The sequence below is a fragment of the Furipterus horrens genome, unplaced genomic scaffold (genome assembly GCF_987537825.1).
Source record: "Furipterus horrens unplaced genomic scaffold, mFurHor1.1.pri manual_scaffold_1, whole genome shotgun sequence".
Classification (NCBI taxonomy): domain Eukaryota; kingdom Metazoa; phylum Chordata; class Mammalia; order Chiroptera; family Furipteridae; genus Furipterus; species Furipterus horrens.
This window is the reverse complement of record NW_028327171.1, coordinates 111,790,230-111,811,301: the sequence shown is the minus strand read 5'-3', so window position 1 is coordinate 111,811,301 and position 21,072 is coordinate 111,790,230. Positions and strand designations below refer to the sequence as shown.

At 33.6% G+C, this 21,072-nt stretch overlaps 1 protein-coding gene across 12 annotated transcripts in view; it reads left to right on the top strand.

Annotated features, from left to right (window-relative positions):
• DLG1 (discs large MAGUK scaffold protein 1) overlaps positions 1-21,072 on the top strand; it is a 311,643-nt gene that overhangs the window by 129,242 nt on the left and 161,329 nt on the right. For 8 of the 12 annotated variants that reach the window (XM_090278460.1, XM_090278521.1, XM_090278498.1 and 5 more), the window contains one exon: positions 20,700-20,798. The exons of the other annotated variants lie outside the window; for them this stretch is intronic. In XM_090278460.1, coding sequence (XP_090134586.1) covers positions 20,700-20,798 — 99 coding nt within the window. The remainder of the gene's footprint in view (positions 1-20,699; positions 20,799-21,072) is intronic. 12 annotated transcript variants of the gene reach the window in all.

Below are 21,072 nucleotides of genomic sequence, written 5' to 3'. Positions count from 1 at the left end.
ATAGGAATATTTTTTCAAATAATCAATTGACAGTTTAGAGATAAGCAAGCATTAAAAGTCTCCCAAATTAAGAAAAAACACACACACAGTTCTTTTTGAGGGAATGAGTATTGAAAATAGGCAAAATATAAAATTAATAATAATTTGAGAGAAATACCTATTACTTGGTATTAAAGGAGAGTTGGGGTAATATTCATATTTTAAAACATTTTTAATAGTCATTCAACTTTCATAAAAATGAAAGGATAAATAGTCTTAACTTAAAAACAAGGTGAGAATGCTTTTATCCTTTTACATCAATAATACTAACAAAATATATACACATACCCAAGGGCTTTCAAAAATAAATTTCTTTAAAACTTAAAAAAATAATAATTAGAAACAGTACAGTAAGTATAAACTGTCAACAGCTTCTTTCTTAATTTTGGTTACTAGAATTATCTTTCAGTAGTTTGATATTTAAAAAACACTGTCAAGTTTATTAGGTAAGAAATTCTATTTATTCTTCTTACATGGTTGAGAGAAATGGAATTATTGGACTAGGGAGAGTCATTAATTGTTTTTATCTAGGCACTAAGGTTATTTATAATGAAGCTTATTCAGAGTCAATAATTTATTTAACTCTTAGATTGAATACTGCCCCCCAAATTTAACTAACTTGATTTTGACTGCTTACTAAATATACCAAAAAGGGTCACAAAGACTAAAGCTTGGCATTGTTATTCATTGATGATTAATAGTAAATGATATTTTTTGTCAAAAAAAAAAAGATGTTAAAAACTTTTATACTTTATATATATGATTTATATGAATACTAATATATACATAGAGACACACATATACTACCATTGATAATGTAATTCATCTTGTTAAGGGCATACAAATGAAAAGGCAACTGTTGAAACCTCAGAATACATTATACATAGGAGTTGAAGTAAAAGATTGCTATTTCGTATTGCACTAAAACAAAATTAAAAGTTTTAATACATACTATTTTTAGTTGCTTCTACAAAGTTATTTAAAATTTTATTTTTTTCCCACTTGGTTCAGATCATTTGTGTATACTAATAAATGACTTGGTTTTTATTTCTTTCAGACCTCTTTACATTACTTATCTTTTTCATTATCTTTGTATTTCATCTTTAGAAGTGTAGACATTGGGTCAGACGTTTTAGCTTTCATTTCTCCTGCTCTGAAATAGCAATATGTCATTTTTTACTACTTATATTTTTCTAACTGAAAAGTTGGATATTTTATATATACAATTCTTTTGTGCTAACTCATTAGAATTCATGTTAGAGGATAAGATAGAATAGGACTTAGAAAACATTAGACATATTTGGATCTTAGTTGATGGTCAGAATGCATTTTTCTGTTTCATCCACAGACTCGTGGCTGGCAGTTTAATTTTGTAGCACTAGAAAGATTTCTATAAAATTTAAAAATGAAGTAGATTAATGAAATTTCTGAATTGAGCATGTGCTATATACCTGAGAATACAGTAGTGTGATATTGATAGTGTTTTGTTATGTGACTGATAAATAACAACAGTGATGATGGTGATCATGTCTGATCATGTCTCCTATTTAACTCTTGTCAGAGATATTCTTTTTAAAGATTTGATAACAAGATTAACTTTGAATCTTATTTCTTGTAACCATACTACATGATATCTAGCACTGTGGAGAGTTGTTATTAAATCAAGTTTTATTCATTTGAAAGTCATTACTCTGATTTAATAACCCCTCAGATATCCTCTGTAAATAAAAAGAAATTTTACCTTCTTTATAGATTCATTTAGATTGCTTATCTGTTTGAAGTATTCACTTTCACAACTAAAATTATGTACCTGGTCCTACAGTAATCTCTGGAATTTAGTAGGAAGTCATTGATGTCTTTTAAAATAAAGAAGCCAAGTGGTTATTAACTTCTAGAATAGGGCTTGTTATATGGTTGGTGGTCAATAAATGTTTATGAAATTGATTGATTACTTTCTGTGTCAGTCACCTGGAACCTTATTAGCTCATGGTCTTCCAAAATATGGCACTTAATCTGGAACCACTTGGGTAATTATTACCTAGTGGATCTACTCTCTTCCCTCATAAGTGTCTCAAGTTATTCATAGCAGTCCATCCCTTCCTCCACTTCCCTTTCCTTCAAGCCACAGAAATCCCTCATGCACCTGATCTCTCCCTACCCTTTTGAGTCCCCACCCAATGATGATAACCATACAGCTTATAAATTATCTCTAATTTTTGTCATTCGGTTGTATCCCAGAAGTTTACATTGTGGGTTTTTGTTTGTTTGTTTGTTTAATGTTACATTAAGATGAGGGTTTTTGTCAGTTATTTTACTTTGGTATAGTTTTTCTTTTGGGGGCTTCATACTACTTATGTTCTTAATTTGGAATAGTTATAGAAAAAGTGGCCTATGTACTGTCAGGTCCTCCTCAGTTTCACATCACAGAATTCCTTCTGTTCTTGTGTTTAGGATCACTTGATTCCAATATGCCCTATCCTACTTACCATATTCAAGCTCTGTTACTATCTAGGACCAAATTTTATATTCAGCACGGTTTTTTTAAAGTTTGGTACAACTTCTTTTCCCTACCTGATTGGCTCCTAGGTAAAAAGTTTTATCTACTTGGTGATATTGGTGTTCATTAATGAGAATAGTAGTTGTAAACTTTGAACAGCTGTAAAGTAGTACATCACTTTGAATATGGGTTTAGCAAATATTGCTATATTTTAGACTACTTGAAAATCCCTAACATGGATTGCTGTAAATACTCAAATTGGGTTCTCCCATTCCCCAAAAATTGGCATGCCAAATTAAGCTGAAAACAGCCAAGTTCTATTCCTAAGAGTGAATAGAATAGACATGATGACTTGTAATTGAAATAGAACAATTTTCTTTTATTGAATTTATTGGGGTGACATTGGTTAATAAAATTACAGGTTTCAGGTATACACTTTTATAGTACATCATCAGTATTGTGTGTTCACCACCCCAAGTAATGTCTTCTTTCATCATGATTTATCCCCCCTATACTTTCTTCTGCCTCCCCCTCCCACCATGCTCCTTTCCCTCTGGTAACCACCATACTATTGCCTATGTTTATGAGTTATTTTTGTTTTGTTTTGTTTTTTGATTTGGCTTTTTTGCTTAATACCCTCACCTTTTTCACTTAGCCCCACAACTCCCTTCCTCTCTGACAGCGTGTCAGTATGTTCTCTAAAATTTTAATAAGAGTGAATGTTAGCCACTTAAATAATCTTTTCAGAGAAAAAAAAAACACCCTGTTCTGAATTAAAATACAGGAAAACATTGTTCAGATACCCATGTGGAAAAATATATAGACTAATTTTTATAAAAAGAATAATACTGTTTTAAATAAATACATTCCAGATTATAAAGGATTTGATTTTTAGCATTATACTTTGGATATGTTGTCCAAAAAAAGATAATAGTACCAACCTCATTGAGTTAATTGTATTAAATTATTTAATATTCTTAATGTACTTAGAACAGTGCCTTAACTTGGATAATCTTGGACAAATTCAAATACAGATAATTAGGAATTGCAGTACCTATGGTAGTGTAGTTCATTGAAGCGTTCAGTAAATAGTGTTGACTGAATAAGTTAACTGTAAGTGCAAGCTGTATACTTTTTTAAGAACTGCAGATCTTAGCACCCTTCAGTTGCAGGATTTAAGGGAGGGGCTCCAAAGAGCACCTCAGATTCTCCCTGAGACTATCAGTTCCCTGACCTTGCCTCCCCTCCCAACACTCCATTTTGCAAGTTGCTAAATCAGTCACAGCTAGACAACTAAATTTAACTGACTCTCCACCTTTTACTGAGCTCTCCCAAGCCTACCATCAGGACTGATCTTATACTCCACATCTCTTTTACCCTTAATCACCACACCTGACATTCTCTTTAGTACAATCCTCACAAAAAGTGAAACCTTTTCTGTCACACCCCATGCACTATGGGACCAGCAAGTGGAATTGTATTCCTTGCTTATCGTGATGACATTTATGGATGATTGTACCTCCTCTCTCTTTTAAAAAATGTAGATGTCATCAGACAGTATTTTCTACTTCCTCTTCTTTTCTAGTCAACCTGCATTTCTCCCAGTCACTCTTACTCATTGATGGCTTGAACACCTGATGTACTTTCTTTTCTCTGCCCACTATTCTGGAATCATTTTTAGTGATTTTCACTATCCTTGTGTGATCCATCCAAAGTCTTATCAATTCTTTGATACCCTGAATTTGCAGGATCTTGTTTTCCTTTCACTTGAATGACTTGCTTATTAAATGGTTATATTTAAGACCTCATTAGCATTGACTATACCAGTGATTTTCAACCTTTTTCATCTCATGGCACACACAAACTAATTACTAAAATTCTGCAGCATGTCAGAAAAAAATTTTTTTTTTTGCCTATTTGACAAAAAATAGGTAGAATTTTGATTCAGACACATTGGACGGCTATTGTTATGTTGGCTGTTGTCATTTTTTAAATTTGATAATCTAAGGGAAAAGAAGTTAGTGCCCCTGACTAAATACTCAGGTATTGCATGTTTTAAATTCTTAGAACACACTGGTTGAAAATCACTGGACTATACCACTTACAAAATTTCAGTTGCAAGCATTTCAGACTATCTGACTAGCACTTCCTTTCTTTTCAGCTCACTTCCCCTGCCACAAAGAATTTTTAAGATACCCTCTGAAGACCTCCAGTCCAGCTTTTTATTGTCTATCACTTCATTTGTGCACTCACTTCCCTTATTGCCTTGCTCAGATTCCTTGGCCAAGATTATAAACACTGTCTTTCATAATATCAGCTCTTTAGCCCTTGTGTCATTTCATTGGTAAGATCCAACCTTGGTTAATTGCAGCTCTGCTGTGCCTCCTGCACCCCAGCGAAGTAGCGCATTAAACTTCAGCTACCTCTTTTCTGGCCCTCATTCTCAATTGTTGATCTCTTAAACTAAAGAATACATATGTGTACCTAATGCTCACCATTTACTGCTTTTTTAAAATGTAATCTTTATTGTATTTTTTCCATTATACCTGCTTCTCCCCCAGCACTCACCACACTGCTGTCCATATCCATGAGTCCTTTCTCCTTTTTGCTCAATCCCTCCACCCCCTGACCTCCTCCCACCCCCACTAGTGTTTTATCTACTCGTTACTGATGGATACTCGGACTGCTTTCATATCTTGGCGATTGTAAATAACACTGAACGAGCATAGGGGTGCTAATATTCTCTCCAATTAGTATTTTGGGTTCCTTCCAATATATTCCTACAAGTGGGATTGCTGGGTCAAAAGGCAGATCCATTTTTAATTTTTTGAGCTATCTCCATACTGCTTTCCACAGTGGCTGCACCAGTCTGCATTTCCACCAACAGTGCAAAAAAAGGTTCCCCTTTCTCCACACCCTCACCAGCACATGTTTGTTGATTGACTGTTGATAGCCATTCTGACAGGTGTGAGATGGTATCTCATTGTGGTTTTAATTCACATTTCTCTCATGATTAGTAATGTTGAGCATCTTTTCATACGTCTTTAGTCATCTGTATCCACTCCTGGGAGAAGTGTCTAGTCAGGTTCTTTGCGCATTTTTTAATTGGGTTGTTTGGTTTTTTTGGTGTTGAGTTTTGTAAGTTGTTTTTAGTAAATCTTGGATATTAACCCCTTATCAGATGTATCAGCGAATATGTTCTCTCATTCTTTGGGTTGTCTGTTTATTTTGTTGATATTTTCCTTTGCTGTGCAAAAACTTTAATTTGGCGTAGTCCCATTTGTTTATTTTTTCTTTTGTTTCCCTTGCCTGGGGAGATATAGCAGATAAAATATTGCTATGAGCAATGTCCCAAGATTCTGCTGCCTATGTTTTCTTCTATGATTTTTATGGTTTTGGGTCTAACATTTAAGTCTTTGATCCATTTTGAATTTATTCTTATGTGTGGTATAAAAAGGTGGTTTAGTTTCATTATTCTACACTTATCTGTCCCATTTCCCCAGCACCATTTACTGAATAAACTATCTTTAGCCCATTGTATGTGCTTGCTTCCTCTTTTGAATATTAATTGACTATAAAGGTGTGGTTTTATTTCTGGGCTCTCTGTTCTGTTCCATTCATCTATGTGTCTGTTGTTATGCCAGTACCAGGCTGTTTTGATTACTAAGGCCTTGTAGTACGGTTTGATATTAGGTAACGTGATTCCTCCAACTTTGTTCTTTCTCAGGCTTGCTGTTGCTATGCGGGGCCTTTTGTGGTTCCATATAAGTTTTTGAAATATTTGTTCTAGTTCTGTGTAATATGTCATTGGACTCGATAGGAATTGTGTTGAATCTATAGATTGCTTTGGGTAGTATGGGCATTTTAATGATGTTAATTCTTCCTATCATGAACACTGTATGTACCTCCACTTATTTTTATCTTGTTCAATTTCCTTCTTTAGTGTCTTTCTTCTGCCACCCCAACCCCTACTGGTTTTTTCAGTCAGAAGTTATGGGCTTTTATCTTTCCAGTGCTGGGACCCTGTACTGTGCAATCTGCTCTGGGGCTGGGATCACTCGCTCCCAAGATATCCCTCCTGATTTTTATCCACCACATGTGAATGTGGGACTGCTTGTTCTGCCACTGCTGCTGCTTCCCCTCACCTCTCCACCCCACCTACCTGTCTGGGTGAATGTAGCTTCCTTAAATTCTTGGTTTTCGGACTTCCATACAGTTCAGTTTTCTGACAGTTCTGGGTGTTATGTGTTTCAAGGTTTAGTTGTAACTCTTCTTGTGGTTGTGCGAGGAGGCAAAGTGTGTCTACCTACACCGTCTTCACTGAAAGTCCCCATCCAAAATGTTTCTTACGCTCTCATTTATTTAAATTCTTTTTCTTTTTGCTGCTCTCCCTGGATATTTTTTTCTACCTTGTCTTCCAAATCACTTATTGGATCTTCTGCTTCATCTAGCCTACTGTTTATTTCTTCCAGTATATAATTTATTTCAGATATTGCATTCTGTATATCTGACTGGTCCTTTTTTATGGTTTCTATGTCTTTTTACATGTTATTGAGTATCCTTATAGTCATTACTTTAAACTCTATCTGAAAAATTGCTTTCCTCCATTTCAGTCTAGCTATTTGTCTGGAGAATCCATTCAGCGATTTTCTTAATGGTGTCTAGAAACTCATCCGCTGCCTCTTGGGTCAGCAGAGGCTGCTTCTCCTGTTAACCTTGATATTTTAAAACCAAAATCAAACCATTCTTTGCTTGCATTCAGTTCTCTAACTTTGTCTTCACGCTATGGCTCTGCTCAGTTGGTTGGGGCATCATTCAGTGAGGCAGATGGCTGCCGATTCAATACCCAGTCAGAGCACTTACCTCAGTTGCAGGTTCAGTCCCCAGGCAGAGCGTTTCTCTTCCATGTCTCTATGGCCCTCCTTCTCTTTCTATTTCAGTTCCCCTCTCTAAAAATAAATAAATAAAATCTTTTTAAAAAATTCTCCAGCTTTAGATCCTTAAGCTTCCTTTTGCTTTAAATTGTCATATAATGACTTCATTGTTTTTTTTTTCTTGAATCTTATTAATCTATACATTTTCAGTAAAAAATGAATAAGTATTTTGCTAAAAAAATGCAAGGTTCTCACACCTGCTGGTATAACTGCAGCGACAGCTTCATGAATGTTCTTTTCTTTCTTTATAACAGTACTTACACTGGATTCATTTATCTTGAAATTGTGGGAAACCACAGCTGCAGACCTCAATCTGTGCTACATCTCAAGCACTTCAACTTCTTATTGTAATGTCATGACTTTTCTCTAGTTCTTGGGAGCACTTCACTTCCAGCAAAACTAGTGACATGTTGTATGTGTTCCATGGTGTTATTCAAGATTTACGGTATTGTACTGAATGTAGTGAAAAAATACGTGAGAACTGCATCCTCACTTTTACTACAATACATGTTTTTCCAGAGAGACAACTGCTCATGTAGAAATGATTAGTGGCACAAGATTTGAAGTAGCTATTCATAACACTTGAGCTCACCACAGTAGTAACAGGGGGTAGCTATGAAATTATTATAGAAGTACAGCATTACTGTAGTTAAGTTTATGTGATTTTTTAATGACTGTTTATGGCACCATGTATGTTCTGTAAGTGTGTGTGTAAGTTTTGATAATTTTTAACTTTATGTACTAGACTTGTATACATTTTATGGTAGTAAATGATAAAACAGACTAGTATCTACATATATTTTATGCATTCATGACATACCTAACTTTTATGATATTAATAGGCTGTGTGGCTTGTCTGTCAGTTTTTTCAAATTGTCACAAATCTCCAATTTTTTTTCCAATAAAAACAATTTACATAGAAGTGAACCCATGCAATCCGAACCTGTGTTGTTAAAGGGTCAGCTGTATTTAATCTGTTGCCTGAACAACAGCAGTCTCTATTCAGTCTGTTCATTTGGCAGCCAGAGTCTTCCTTCCAAAATGTCAGTTCGTGTAGGTGCCTTGGTTTGAACCCTCCCATAGCTTCCAGTCTAACGTATAATAAAATCCTTATTTACCGTAGCCTAAAAGGCCCTGTATATTACCTAGCCTTTGACAATATTTCCAGTCCCATTTTTACTGCTCCCTTGCTTATTCTACTCATCTACATTGGCCTTGTTCCTGTTCTGTAAAAAGTCAAGTGTGTGACTTCTCATAGTCTTTATCTTGCTGTTCCCTCTGTGTGGATCCTTTTTCCCCCGGATATTCTCATGATTCATTCTCTCATTTCCTTCATATTTCTGCTCATTTGTTGCCTTCCCAGGAGGCCTTCCCAGATTCTTACCTAAGATAGTGGGCACTCCTTCACTCCCAAGCATCGCTCTTATTTTTTTTTTTTTAATTTCCCTCATAGCACTTAATACTACCTGATCCTTTATTATTATAAGTTTTTATCTCTCTGAATTCTCCCTGAGATCTTCTGTGAGACATATACCACACCTTTTCTAGCATTGTACTGATCCTCTAGTTTATGATTCTCTTCATATTTACCATTCTGGGAAGAAATACACACAAGGTGAAGTAAGGAGAAAAGAGGGGGAGAGGAAACCATTTAATTCCCTTTTAATTAGGATGATTATATAACTAATCAACCAAACTGGAGTACTTTTGTTGGAAAGAGGGGACTATTAATACGTAAAGTGGAACAACAGGCATAAATACAGACTTCCCAGGCAGATAAAGGCATGTAGTACATCATTTATAACCATTAATCTTCTCATTATTCACATCAAGAAATTTCCACCTTAGACAATCCTGGATTTGCCTAACTTTATCTTTTTATATTTCACTATACATTTAGCCTTGTGAAAGATCAAATATAAATTGCTTATATTTAGTAGTATAATACCTTTGTATTAAACTAGAACGTATAAGATATACAGTAGGTAGAGAACCAACCTTAAACTACTTTGGAAATGCTCACTCTGATAGTAGGATAGTTTCCAGGAGAACGGGTAGAAATCGTCTTCTTGGCTATGCCTAACCAAACAATCAAAATCAGGATTAAAAACTCTTATAGTAGTTGTGAGATGCTGCCTTTTGGCATAATTCAATTTTCCACCCAAAAGGCCACTAATTTTATAAGAAGAGCACCATGACTCAGATTTGGAAATAAATTGTTTTCCCTTTTCACCAGAAAAATATTGTGGAATTCTCTCAGGGATCCTATATATGTACCTATTCAAAAAATATGTTAAATGATGTTTAAGACCCAGTCATTTGTATAGTAGGACACTTTTAAAAAGCATAGAAATGAAGATTAAACAAAAAACAGTTGTGTATAATGGTTATTTAAGCTTTTAAAAAATACCAAGTTAACCGTACAATCCAGTCATCATACTCCTTGGTATTTACCCAAATAAGTTAAAAACTTATGTTCACTAAAAAACCTGCACACTGATGTTTATAGTATCTTTATTCATCATTGTCAAAACTTGGAGGCAACCAAGATGTCTTTCAGTAGGTGAATGAATAAATAAACGGTGGTACATCCAGACAATGGAATGTTATTCAGTGTTAAAAAGACATGAAAACACATGGAGGAACCGTAACTGCATTTTACTAAGTGAAAGACTCCAATCTGAAAAGGCTACGTACTGTATGCTTTCAACTACTATGACATTCTGAAAAAGGCGAAACTATGGAGACAATAAAAAGATAAACTGTTGCCAAGGCTTAGGAAACTGGGAGGGATAAAGTGGGAGGGATGAAGAGGTAGAGCACAGGATTTTTAGGGCAGTGAAACTATTCAGTATGATACTATAATGGTAGGTACATGTCATTATAAATTTGTTAAAGCCCATAGATTGTGCGACAACAAGAGTGCACCCTAATATAAACTGTGAACTTTGGGTAATAATAATGTGTCAATGTACATTAATCATTTGTTGTACAAATGTACAATTCTGTGGGCAAATGTTGGTAAATGAGGAGGCTGTGCATGTGAATGCACATATATGAGACCTCTAATTTCTGTTCAGTTTTTGCTGAGAACTTGAAACTGCTCTAAAAAATAAAAATATTAAAAAATGAAGTTGATATAGTAATGTAGATTAGATTGGCTTTAGTTTGAAGAACTAAATGAGTGAGATTTGTTTATAATCACTGTAAATAGGAAGTGTGTTGCATTCATCTTTGTAGCTTCTACATAGTGTCACAATTGTTAGGTGGCCCTTTTTTCTCAAGACAGGTAGGTAAAAACATTTCACAAACTGCAATTTGTATATTTTAATAAATTCAAACAAGTTTTAAAGTTAACCTTTAAAATAAAGTGTTAATAAAAGTGCTGAAAATGACTGACCTACTTGCTCATGGGGTCAGGACAGGTGAGTCAGCCTCTGCAGCATCTCGCCCTCTGTTTGTTTTCAAGAGAATTGTATTTCCTACTTCTTATCACAACTGCATTTCAGTAACCAATTGGGTAATGATTTGTTTAATGTCAGCTGTGAGACCATAAGCTGCACAAGAGCTGTCAGTAGATGAATCACCAGAGCCTAGCATAGTATTTGTTGAATGAGTAAACAAATGTGATATATGTTGTTTGTTTTCACTTAATCTGACGGTGGCTGCAAGGAAATTTGGAGCTTCCAAATACGGTTTGGCCACTGTAAATTTCCCAGGCCATTTTTATATAGAACTATGACTTAAAAATTAGCAAGTCTACATTATAACAGGATTTTGTAAAGTCATGTATATTTCAAAAGTAATTCAAAGCCCTCCGTGAAAAAATTGATGTGTATATATTTTTACCCATATAATGGACTTAAATTTTTATTGTTAAGACTTGACTTAGTATCATTTTCTCAGAAGATCTTTTACTGTGTTATTCCTTGTAATTCTTGGCACTGTTATTTAGATAACATTTGCAGCCTTCATCTTTGTTTCAAAATTTAGAATTTTGATAAGGGGTAAAAAAGTAGTTGTTCAGACTATGTGGAGAATAGTAACCTATAAGTATCATCTTATTTAACAAACCTTAAATAAGCCAGTAGTTAGCATGATAATTCCACAGGCATATGCAAATCAACCAACAAAGAGTGGACCTGTTTTGTGCAAGTGTAAACCAACTGGCTATGACATCTGGAAGCAGTGGAATTTTAAGAGATGCTTTAACACTACTTATTCTGCCCCTAGATAAATTTATTTAAAAGATTTTTCTCCCTCGCCCATTAACAGGATCCCTGCCTATTCTTTCTTTATCCTTTAGTAAACCCCAGTGTGGTCCTTTGTAAACTGCATTTACAGATTTGTGAAATCTAAACTGTGACTATTGACTCAGCCAGCTCTGCAGTGTAAAGAAGTTGTTATGACAGAATGGAACCAGTTGCTTGCCCTACAGATTTTTTGTTGGTCCTGAGAAAAATAACAAGATTACAATCTGAGATTTGAATCAAACAGACTCAAGCTTCATTTTTCTGTATTTAACTCTGACTAAACTTTGTAGAACGATCTAATGTATCAAAGTATTATAAAATTGAAAAAAACAATTTGAAAGCATTTTTGAAAGGTAGAGGAAAAACAAACAGGAAGCATACCGATCTTGAGCATTGATTGTTTCAGCTATACTAAGTATCATAGCAGGATGGAGTGGGATAAGATAGGTAATAGAACAAAAATCATAATTTTAATTACTTTTTCCAAATTGAAAGGCTACATACAGTATAAAGCCTAAATTCTTCCAGTTATACAGACACACCTTTATTATATAGGCCTTTTTTGTAAAAATATTTTAAAGCACTGAATGAAACCTGAAATTTCCATATGTATTTCTTGTTTGTTTGTTTTTTAATTCTCACTTCCGTTTTCTGAGGGAAGAGTTGCTTGTTTTTATTATCATGGATTAAACATTGCAACATAATTAAACCAACTATAATTGGTAAAAACTAGCCTGGGTGTCTTGAAGTCATTTTCTTTTTTTTTTTTTAAATCACACTATAACCTGTAGGCCAAATCTAGCCTGCCACCTGCTTTTATAAATAAAGTTTTATTGGAATACAACCATCCCTGTTGGGGTTTTGCCAATGACCACTTTCAAGCTACTACAGCACCGTTTGCTAAATTTTGGACTAAGGATTAATGAAGTATTCTATTTTGTTTCTGGTGTGTTATAAATTGTCTTTGCTTTAAAATATAGAAGTACAGTTAACAATAAAGACAATACACTCTTTGTAAACTATTTTAAAGAGACAATGTAGTATACTTCTTGAGCATGCTGTCTTTAGAGGATGGTAGTCTGGGTTTATTTTTTATATTTTATTTTTTTCTTTGTTTTTATTACTGACACTATTTCAGATATCCCCGCTTTCCCCTGCGTTTAAATCTTTGTTTTACCATGTACTAACTGTGCTACCTTGAACAAATTGCCTAAATTCTCTGTGTCTCTTTCCTCCACCCATAGAAAATAGGGATGAAAATGTTATCTGCATCAAGATTCAGTGAAAACTAAGTGAGGCAATACATGTGAAGCCCTTACTGTAATATTTGACTTAAACGCACTTACCATCATTGTCATTATCATCTTCACCATCACTCCCACTACCACCACTACCATTGTCATTGGTTCCATGGTATATTCTGGCCTTTTAAGCCATGAATTTAGAGATGTGGAGAAGCAGCCTAATTATAGAATGGTAAAGAATTATGTTTTAGCCAAAGGACTGGTAACCTTGACAGAGTCCACCAGGAAAACAGATATGAACAGCAGTTATTTTAACAAAAAAGAATATGATATGGGGGGTAGGGTGTTGTTTACAAAGGAATTAGAGACCTGAGAAGGACAAATGGGAACACCGAGGTAAGCCAGAAACCACAGGAAGCAACTACCACCTGATTAGAGGCCAAGTTGAAGTTAGTAGAACCTTGAAGTTTGGAGGAAGGGCACCAGAGGTTTTAAATATGAGTGATCAGTGAAATTTACAGTTTAAAAAGGAAAGAGATGGAAAATCATTGAGGAAATGTACTGAAGCAAGACCTGTTGTTTTTTTCATTTTTGTTTTTCCAAATAGGGCATTATTAGGCAATTAGCTATTGCTAGATAGAGAACATGAAACTGACAATTTTTTGGATTTTTATAGTTTGAAACTTCTAAGGTCGTCAAATGGTAGGTTATCTTGAATACCTGCTGATTGGTAGTGGCTGCCCAAGCACGAAGAAAAAACCTTTTAGCAATATATGTATCTATATAGAATGAGAGGGTTGGTTGGTGGAGAGATGGATGTACACAGTCTATTCCCTCAGTCATTTTATCATTTTAGAGTGCAGATGAAATCAGTCTCTTTTGGTAAGTCACTGGGTTTCATTTATTCAACAAATACATAATAAATAGTTCCTATGTGCTAAGTAGGTACTATTCTAGGCACTGGGCACGCAAGAGTGAATTGAACAAGAATCCCTACTTTGCCCTGGCCAGTGTGGCTCAGTTGGTTGGAATGTCATCCCATAACCAAAAGGTTGCAGGTTTCATTCCCAGTCAGGGCACATACCTAGATTGTGCATATGATCCCCAGTCCAGGTGCGTAGAGGGGGCAACCGATCGCCATCTCTCTCTCACATCAGTGTTTCTCTCTCTGCCTCGGGTAAGGATAAAAAGAATTTTAAAAGCATCCCTGCTTTTATAGAGCTTATATTAAAGGGGAAGAAGGCATATAAACATGATTAACTAAAATATGTAGTATGCTGGGGAAAAAGTTTAAAAAGAAGACAACAGCAAATGTGTGTATTTGTAAGTGTGTGATGGAGGAAGATATGATAACCTAGAGAGGCTTCAACTGGAAAATGATAATCGAGTGAAGACATGAAAGAAGTTGTGGAATTGAGCGATGTGGATATCTGGAGCTAAGAGCATTCTAGGCAGAGGAATAGTAAATAAAAGACTCTGAGGCGGATCATGTTTATGATAGTTGAGGAACAGCAGGGAGGTAGAATGGCTGAAACACTTAAGTGGGAGGAGAATATTAGAAAACAACTTCAGAAAGATACCCAGTCTGAATCATTAGGGATTTGTAGAAGAATGAATAATATAAGGTAAATAGGAGCATTAAGAGCCCATTTTTAGGTTAGTAATCATGAAGTCTATACATAGATGTGTGTGTTTCTCTTAACCATATTCTGATAAAATCAAGTTTTTTAAAAAGTATATTGCAGTTGGCAATTTCACACCTATTTGTTAATTATGTAACCTGTCTTTAAATCCAACTTTTAGTTCTTGTTTACTTTAAATTTTTAGTGGTTGTTGGTTCATCCTACCAGTACAAAATGACCATCTGAGTGCTGATTGAATACCATCTTTTCATAATAAAGGGATGATAAACTTTTAACTAAATATTATGAATCTTGCATACAGAAATAGATTCATGGACTAGATGATCTGTCTCTATGAACTAACATCTGCAGCCATGTTTCTGTAATTGGATTTTTAATCACTAGATATTTTTCTACCCTTTGTTATTTTAAAATTAAAAATTTATATTTTAACAACCTAGTGATTTGTTTTAAAGTACATCTAATTTGATTAACATTTGCTTCTGAGATAATTATGACATGAGATCATATGCAGCTAGGTTAAGTAACATGTTTTTGGTTTTTTTTCCCATTACACCAGCTTATACTGAAGGTACTTGTTTGCAGTACCTGCAAAAGGGCATTTGAGGCAAGTAAAAAGCAGATTTAAATAATGAAAAACACCTTTATTCTGAAGGTACTGGACCCCTGTTGAATACAGTGATTTCCAAGCAGACTTTTGATATATCTACTGTGCTTTATTTTATTCTATAAATATGAAAACGACGCAGATTTTTTCTTGGTTTCACACTCCCTCCTGGATAGCTTCTTTGACATTTGAACAGAGAAACGTGTCTCACTACAGCATAGTACATCTTTAAACAAAGGAATTTAGATTAAAAATATTAACTATGCTATACCAAAAGAAAAAATAAGTAAGGTCCATATTGACCAACAGTTACACAAGGATAATTATTTTCCTTATTATCTAAGATATTGATAACAAGATTTTCTAATTTATTTCATTTTCTATGAATATGATATAAATTTATTTAGACCTTTTTGAATTTTTGTGTACAATATTCCCTCACTTATCGCGGGTATTACGTTCTAGACCCCCCCGTGATAGGTGAAAATCCATGAAGTAGGAACCTTACATTTATTTTAGTATTTATATATATTTTAAGGCTTTATAAACCCTTCCCACACACTTATAAACCGTTCCCAGTCCCTTATTAACCTTTTCCACACTTTTATGAACACTACTTACGTTCTTAAACATATTCTACACTCTTAAACCTATGTAACTTTAACAACATACATATACAGTACTGCAAAATCCTGCGATAGAGTGAAAAATCTGCAATAAATAATTAATATTTTTTAAAATCCCGCAATACAGTGAGGCCACAATAAGTGAACCACGATATAGAGAGGGACTACTGTATATCTTAAGCTCAGTTTATCCTATTCATATAGCATATTAATGTAAGATATAAATCATTATTTGGCAGTACAGTTTCAGTTATCTTTCAGAGTTTCATTTTATGCTATGAAAACCATTTCAATAAATAATAGTGAGAAAAAGATATTGAATGTTATTTAAATAGCTTCGTATATCTATGATGTAAAAGATAATTTTTATTTGCCCTTGTAGGTGTTATTCTTAATAGTTCTTCCTCACTCCCAACCTCTCATCAGTCACCAGATACACAAATTATATATTCAAAATCTATTTTGATTTGATTGCTCATGCCCATTTTTACCATCACCACCATTTGGTTTAAGCCACTGATCCCCTCTCAGCTATATTATCACAGCAACTTCCCAGTTGTCCCTTCTGTCTCATCCTGTATCAGTCAGGATTCATATTCATATACAGGGTGGGGCAAAAGTAGGTTTACATTTGTGAGTACATGAAACATTAGTTTATTCTTGTATTATTACAAACAACTGTAAACATAGTTTTTCCCAACCCTGTATAAAAACCACTTTAGCTGTTTTAAGCCGAAAGAGATTTAATACAGGTAAGTATACTTAGTACACAGTTTTTTCATTTATTATTGAACAAATGGAAGTGAAATTGTGGTTCATAGTCGTGAATGTAGGTGTACAATACACATGCACATAACTAACTGATGAGGCTTCAGACCACTTTTAGAAAAATCTTACATATTAAAAGCTGATTTCATAATTTTGAGATCTCATATTAAATGTAAAATGTAAAGCTCTGAAGAAAATGAGTAAGAATCTAAAAAATGAATTAGTTTAAACTTGTTTCAAAAAGCGGTGAATTTGAATGCTGGTATAGAACAGTACTTTTAAAATATGTACAATACAGTTATTTTACAGGAATTGACAGTTTTCTGCAGTGTTCTTTTGAGATGGTGTTAATATTATAGCCTCTGTTGTCATGGAAACAAGTCTCTGAAGGCAGCCTCAGAGGTTGTTGATTCCATGGTGTTGCTGTGGATAGAAACAACTAAGACTGTTGTTAGTCACCTGGTCAAGATTTTTTTTAAAAAACGAAACTCTTTGGAGCTGATCTTATTGAGTGATACAAATGGAGCAGGAAAAGGATGCTGACATAATAGTCACTATTGTCTAATGAAATATGTATGTAATATTTCCCAAGTTGAAAATGCTTATGCCGAAATACCTCCTCTTCTGTAATAACCCAAAGATAATGGTTACTTCATATTGCTGCCTCATTATTTATATTAGAATCTTAAATTTGACATTTTCTAATGTAGAATCATCTCATGCAGGTCCTCAGAATTTTACCATACTCTCAGTCCTGCACTCAAAATACCCTCTTAAATCTTCATTTTACTTCATTGTCAGATCTAACATCTAGCTGTTCCTCATCACTCACCTTCATTTGATTATATATTATCTGTTTAAGCTGTATTTTTGTTTCAAATGAAAATTACTTTGTTGTTTTATAATTCTTTGTTACCTGAGTTGGTTATTAGTTGTGGCTTGGAAATGCTGTGTGATGATATGTCAGTTGTGTTTTGAAGATTTTCTCAGCAGTATTTGCCTTTCTTAAGAGGCAGGGGCATATGTTCTTTATCAAAGTACTTGCTCAGTGCTATATAGAGTGGGGTGGATTAAGATTGTATAAATTTTGGGATTTTTTAAAAATAGAAGGAAGGAAGGGAGGGAGAGAAGGAATGGCAAAATCTAATGGCTAAAAATCTCTTTCAACAGGAAATAAACCCAGTAACAGAAGTCTAGCAATATTTTTCCTAATTCCTCACAGCTTACCTTTTGTGAGCTGACCTTCATTTGAAAAATAAAGGGTTGAACCTGATCCTTACTTTTCATCTCTTAATAGTCCTTTGTGTCATTGAAATTTGTTAGCATCTTTTACAACAATTTATTTGAAATACATTTTCACTTTATTTTCTAGAGAATAAGATGGTAAATGATCATAATTGATTTTCTCTTGATATGAACAGTAGATCTCCCATTTCTGGCACTGCATTGTAATAGAAAAATTTTAAAGTAAAATTTAAAATAAAGAGGCAGGAAAGAAAGCTGCTTGTAATCCTGCCCCCAGAGGTTAACTTTTCAAACACTTCTTTACATTTTTTTTAACACCTTTCATTTTTTCTTTTTTATTTAATGTCATGTCCTAGGCAGTATCCCATAGGACTTAAAAACTGTTCTTACAGATAATTTATAATTGTTCCCTCATACTTAGTCTTACATAGTAATCATTATTTACTTAATCATTTCAACACCTTTGGATATTTAGGATATTACACATTTCTCCAAGTATAAGCAATGCTCAAGGGAATATATTAAGAGTATTAAAGCATTTGCTTTTTAAATTATTCCCTTAGGGTAATTTCTAGATACTAAATCAGATTAGATATTTTTACCGCTATAGACAATTACTGCTGAATTGCTTTTTGTAAAGTTTTTATGGATTTATATATCCAAGGGCAGTGTTTCCATGCATTAAAGTTACTTTGAGTTTGTTTTATTGTGGTAAAACATATGGAACAAAATTTCCCATTTTAACGAGTTTGATGGCATTAATTATATATTCCCAGTGTTGTACAGTCATCACTATTTCCAAAACTGTTTCATCACATCAAACTATTTAACCATTAATCAATAACTCCCCATGCTCCTCTCTCTTTTAATCTACTTTGTGTCTCTATGAATTTATCTGTTCTAATTATTTCATATAAGTGGAATCATGTTGTTCTTTTGCATCTGGTTAATTTCACTTAGCTTTTCAAGATTCATCCATGTTGTAGCATATTTCAGAATTTCATTCCTGTTTATGGCTAAATAATATCCATTTAATGTATATGCCACATTTTGTTTATTCATCTGTTGATGTAAATTTGGCTTATTTCTACCTTTTCACTGTTGTTAATAACACATCATTGAACATTGATATAAATATCCAATTTTTGAGCATGTACCTAGGAGTAGATTAGCTAGGTCATACAGTAAGCTAAGGTTAGTTTTGGGGCTAACCTTCAAACTTTTCCACAGAGTCTTCACTATTTCCACCAGCAGTTTTTGAGGGTTCTAATTTTGCACATTCTCACCAACACTTGTTGCTGTCTGTTTTTGTTTTCCCTTTTTTATTACAGCCTCCTAGTAGGTGTGAAGTGATACTGTAACTTTGATTTGCATTTCTCTAATGATTAGTTATGCTGAGCATCTTTTCATGTGCTTATTGGCCATTTGTTTATCTTTTTTAGATAAATATCTATTCAACTCCTTTGCCCATTTTTTAATTGCCCTTTTGTTGTTGAGCTGGAGTTTTTTGTATATTCTGGACATTAAACCTTCATCAGATGTATGATTTGCAAAGATTTTCTCCCATTCTGTAGGTGGTCTTTTCACTTTTTTTATAATGCTGTTTGGTGTACAAGAGGTTTTAATTTTGATTAAATCCTAATTTATTATTGTCACATGATTTTTTAATGCTCGTATTTAAGAATCCATTACCTAGTCCAAGTTCATGAAAGTTTACTCCTGTTTTCTTCTACAAGTTTTATGGCTTTAGCACTTACATTTAGGTTGTTGATTAATTTTCAGTAAGTTTTTATATATGATGTAAGGTAGTGCTTTAACTTTTTCTTGCATGTGGTATCCAGTTGCCCCAACACCTTATTGAAGAGACTTCATACATTTTTTATAAATTTGGATTAATTGATATGACAGACAAAAAAAGATCAACATTATAATTTTATTTTATATTTTTATTGGTGTGGAAAAGCATAGTTCCAAGTTTAGCGATTTGTTCTTTCTCTTTTGAGTGTCTTTTAATGCACATTGTCCTCTTATTGATTTAATTTTAATGTTTTTCTTATACATGTAAAGTATGTCATTGATATAGCAAATATTTATAAATTTATTCAGTTTATAGGGTTTGGGACCTGTTAGAAAACACCCCTCTGTGTTCCAGTTATATCTTTTTAAAAATAATTGAATCAAGTCATATTGAATAATGGAGTGTAAATATCAAAACTTTTTAGTTTAAATTATGTCACTAGCGTTTCCCCTTCTTTTTTCGTTTTTTCCAGACTATGTCTGACACATTGTAGATATTCGGTGATTGCTAATTGAATTAATGACTTTACAGGCAGGTTCTTCTAGGAGAGGTTAATAGCACAGATTACTTTAAACTATACAGATTCAATTTTGAAGTCCTTTGAAAGTTTTGCCTGTGGACTTGGACACCCCAGTTACCTACCTGATAGGCTACTGGAGTTACTTTTGATTCTTTGAAACAAGGAGGGAAGTAATCAAAAATATTCAGAATACTAGAAAAATATTTTGTTGTCTGTCTCTGAAGCTAGTTACTTGTCTCCCAGAGGAGGAGCATTATAAGTTATCTTTTGTTATTTTTATTTAAACATTTAAGAAGTAGTCAAACTCATTTTAACTACAGAGTAATCAAAATATTTGTGATATAATTTTTTCTAAAATTTCTGGAAATCATTTCCTCATTTAAATTGAAGTAATTTATTAAAATTTTACCTATTTCTCAGTTATTTCTGAAAGTTGTAATTTATCTTTATGACAAAACTTTCTGTTGTGTGTTTCTTTTTTTACTTTGGTATTTTTCCTGATTTTTTGTCGTTGATGATTTTTAGCCAACAGAAGCTGTACCTCTCTCTTCTCCCACTGTCCCTGTGATCCCTGTCCTGCCAGTCCCTGCTGAGAATACTATCATCCTACCCACCATACCACAGGTTTTTACTAGTTCCTTTTTTCTTTATAAAAATTTAATTTGCTTTTAATGTTTCATTTGTATTTTTTTCAAAGTGTTTTTAATTATTTCTGTGTTAGATTTGGTAATTTACTTTGGGCATCAATTGGTATATTTAGGGAATTAAATATTTGGAATTTAATATAAAATGGATTCATTATTTGCCATTTTATTAGGTTGTCTATGAAATAGTACCCATTCTAAACTTTATTATATTGAACCTCCTTAGATTTAACATAATTTTTGTACTTGTAAAT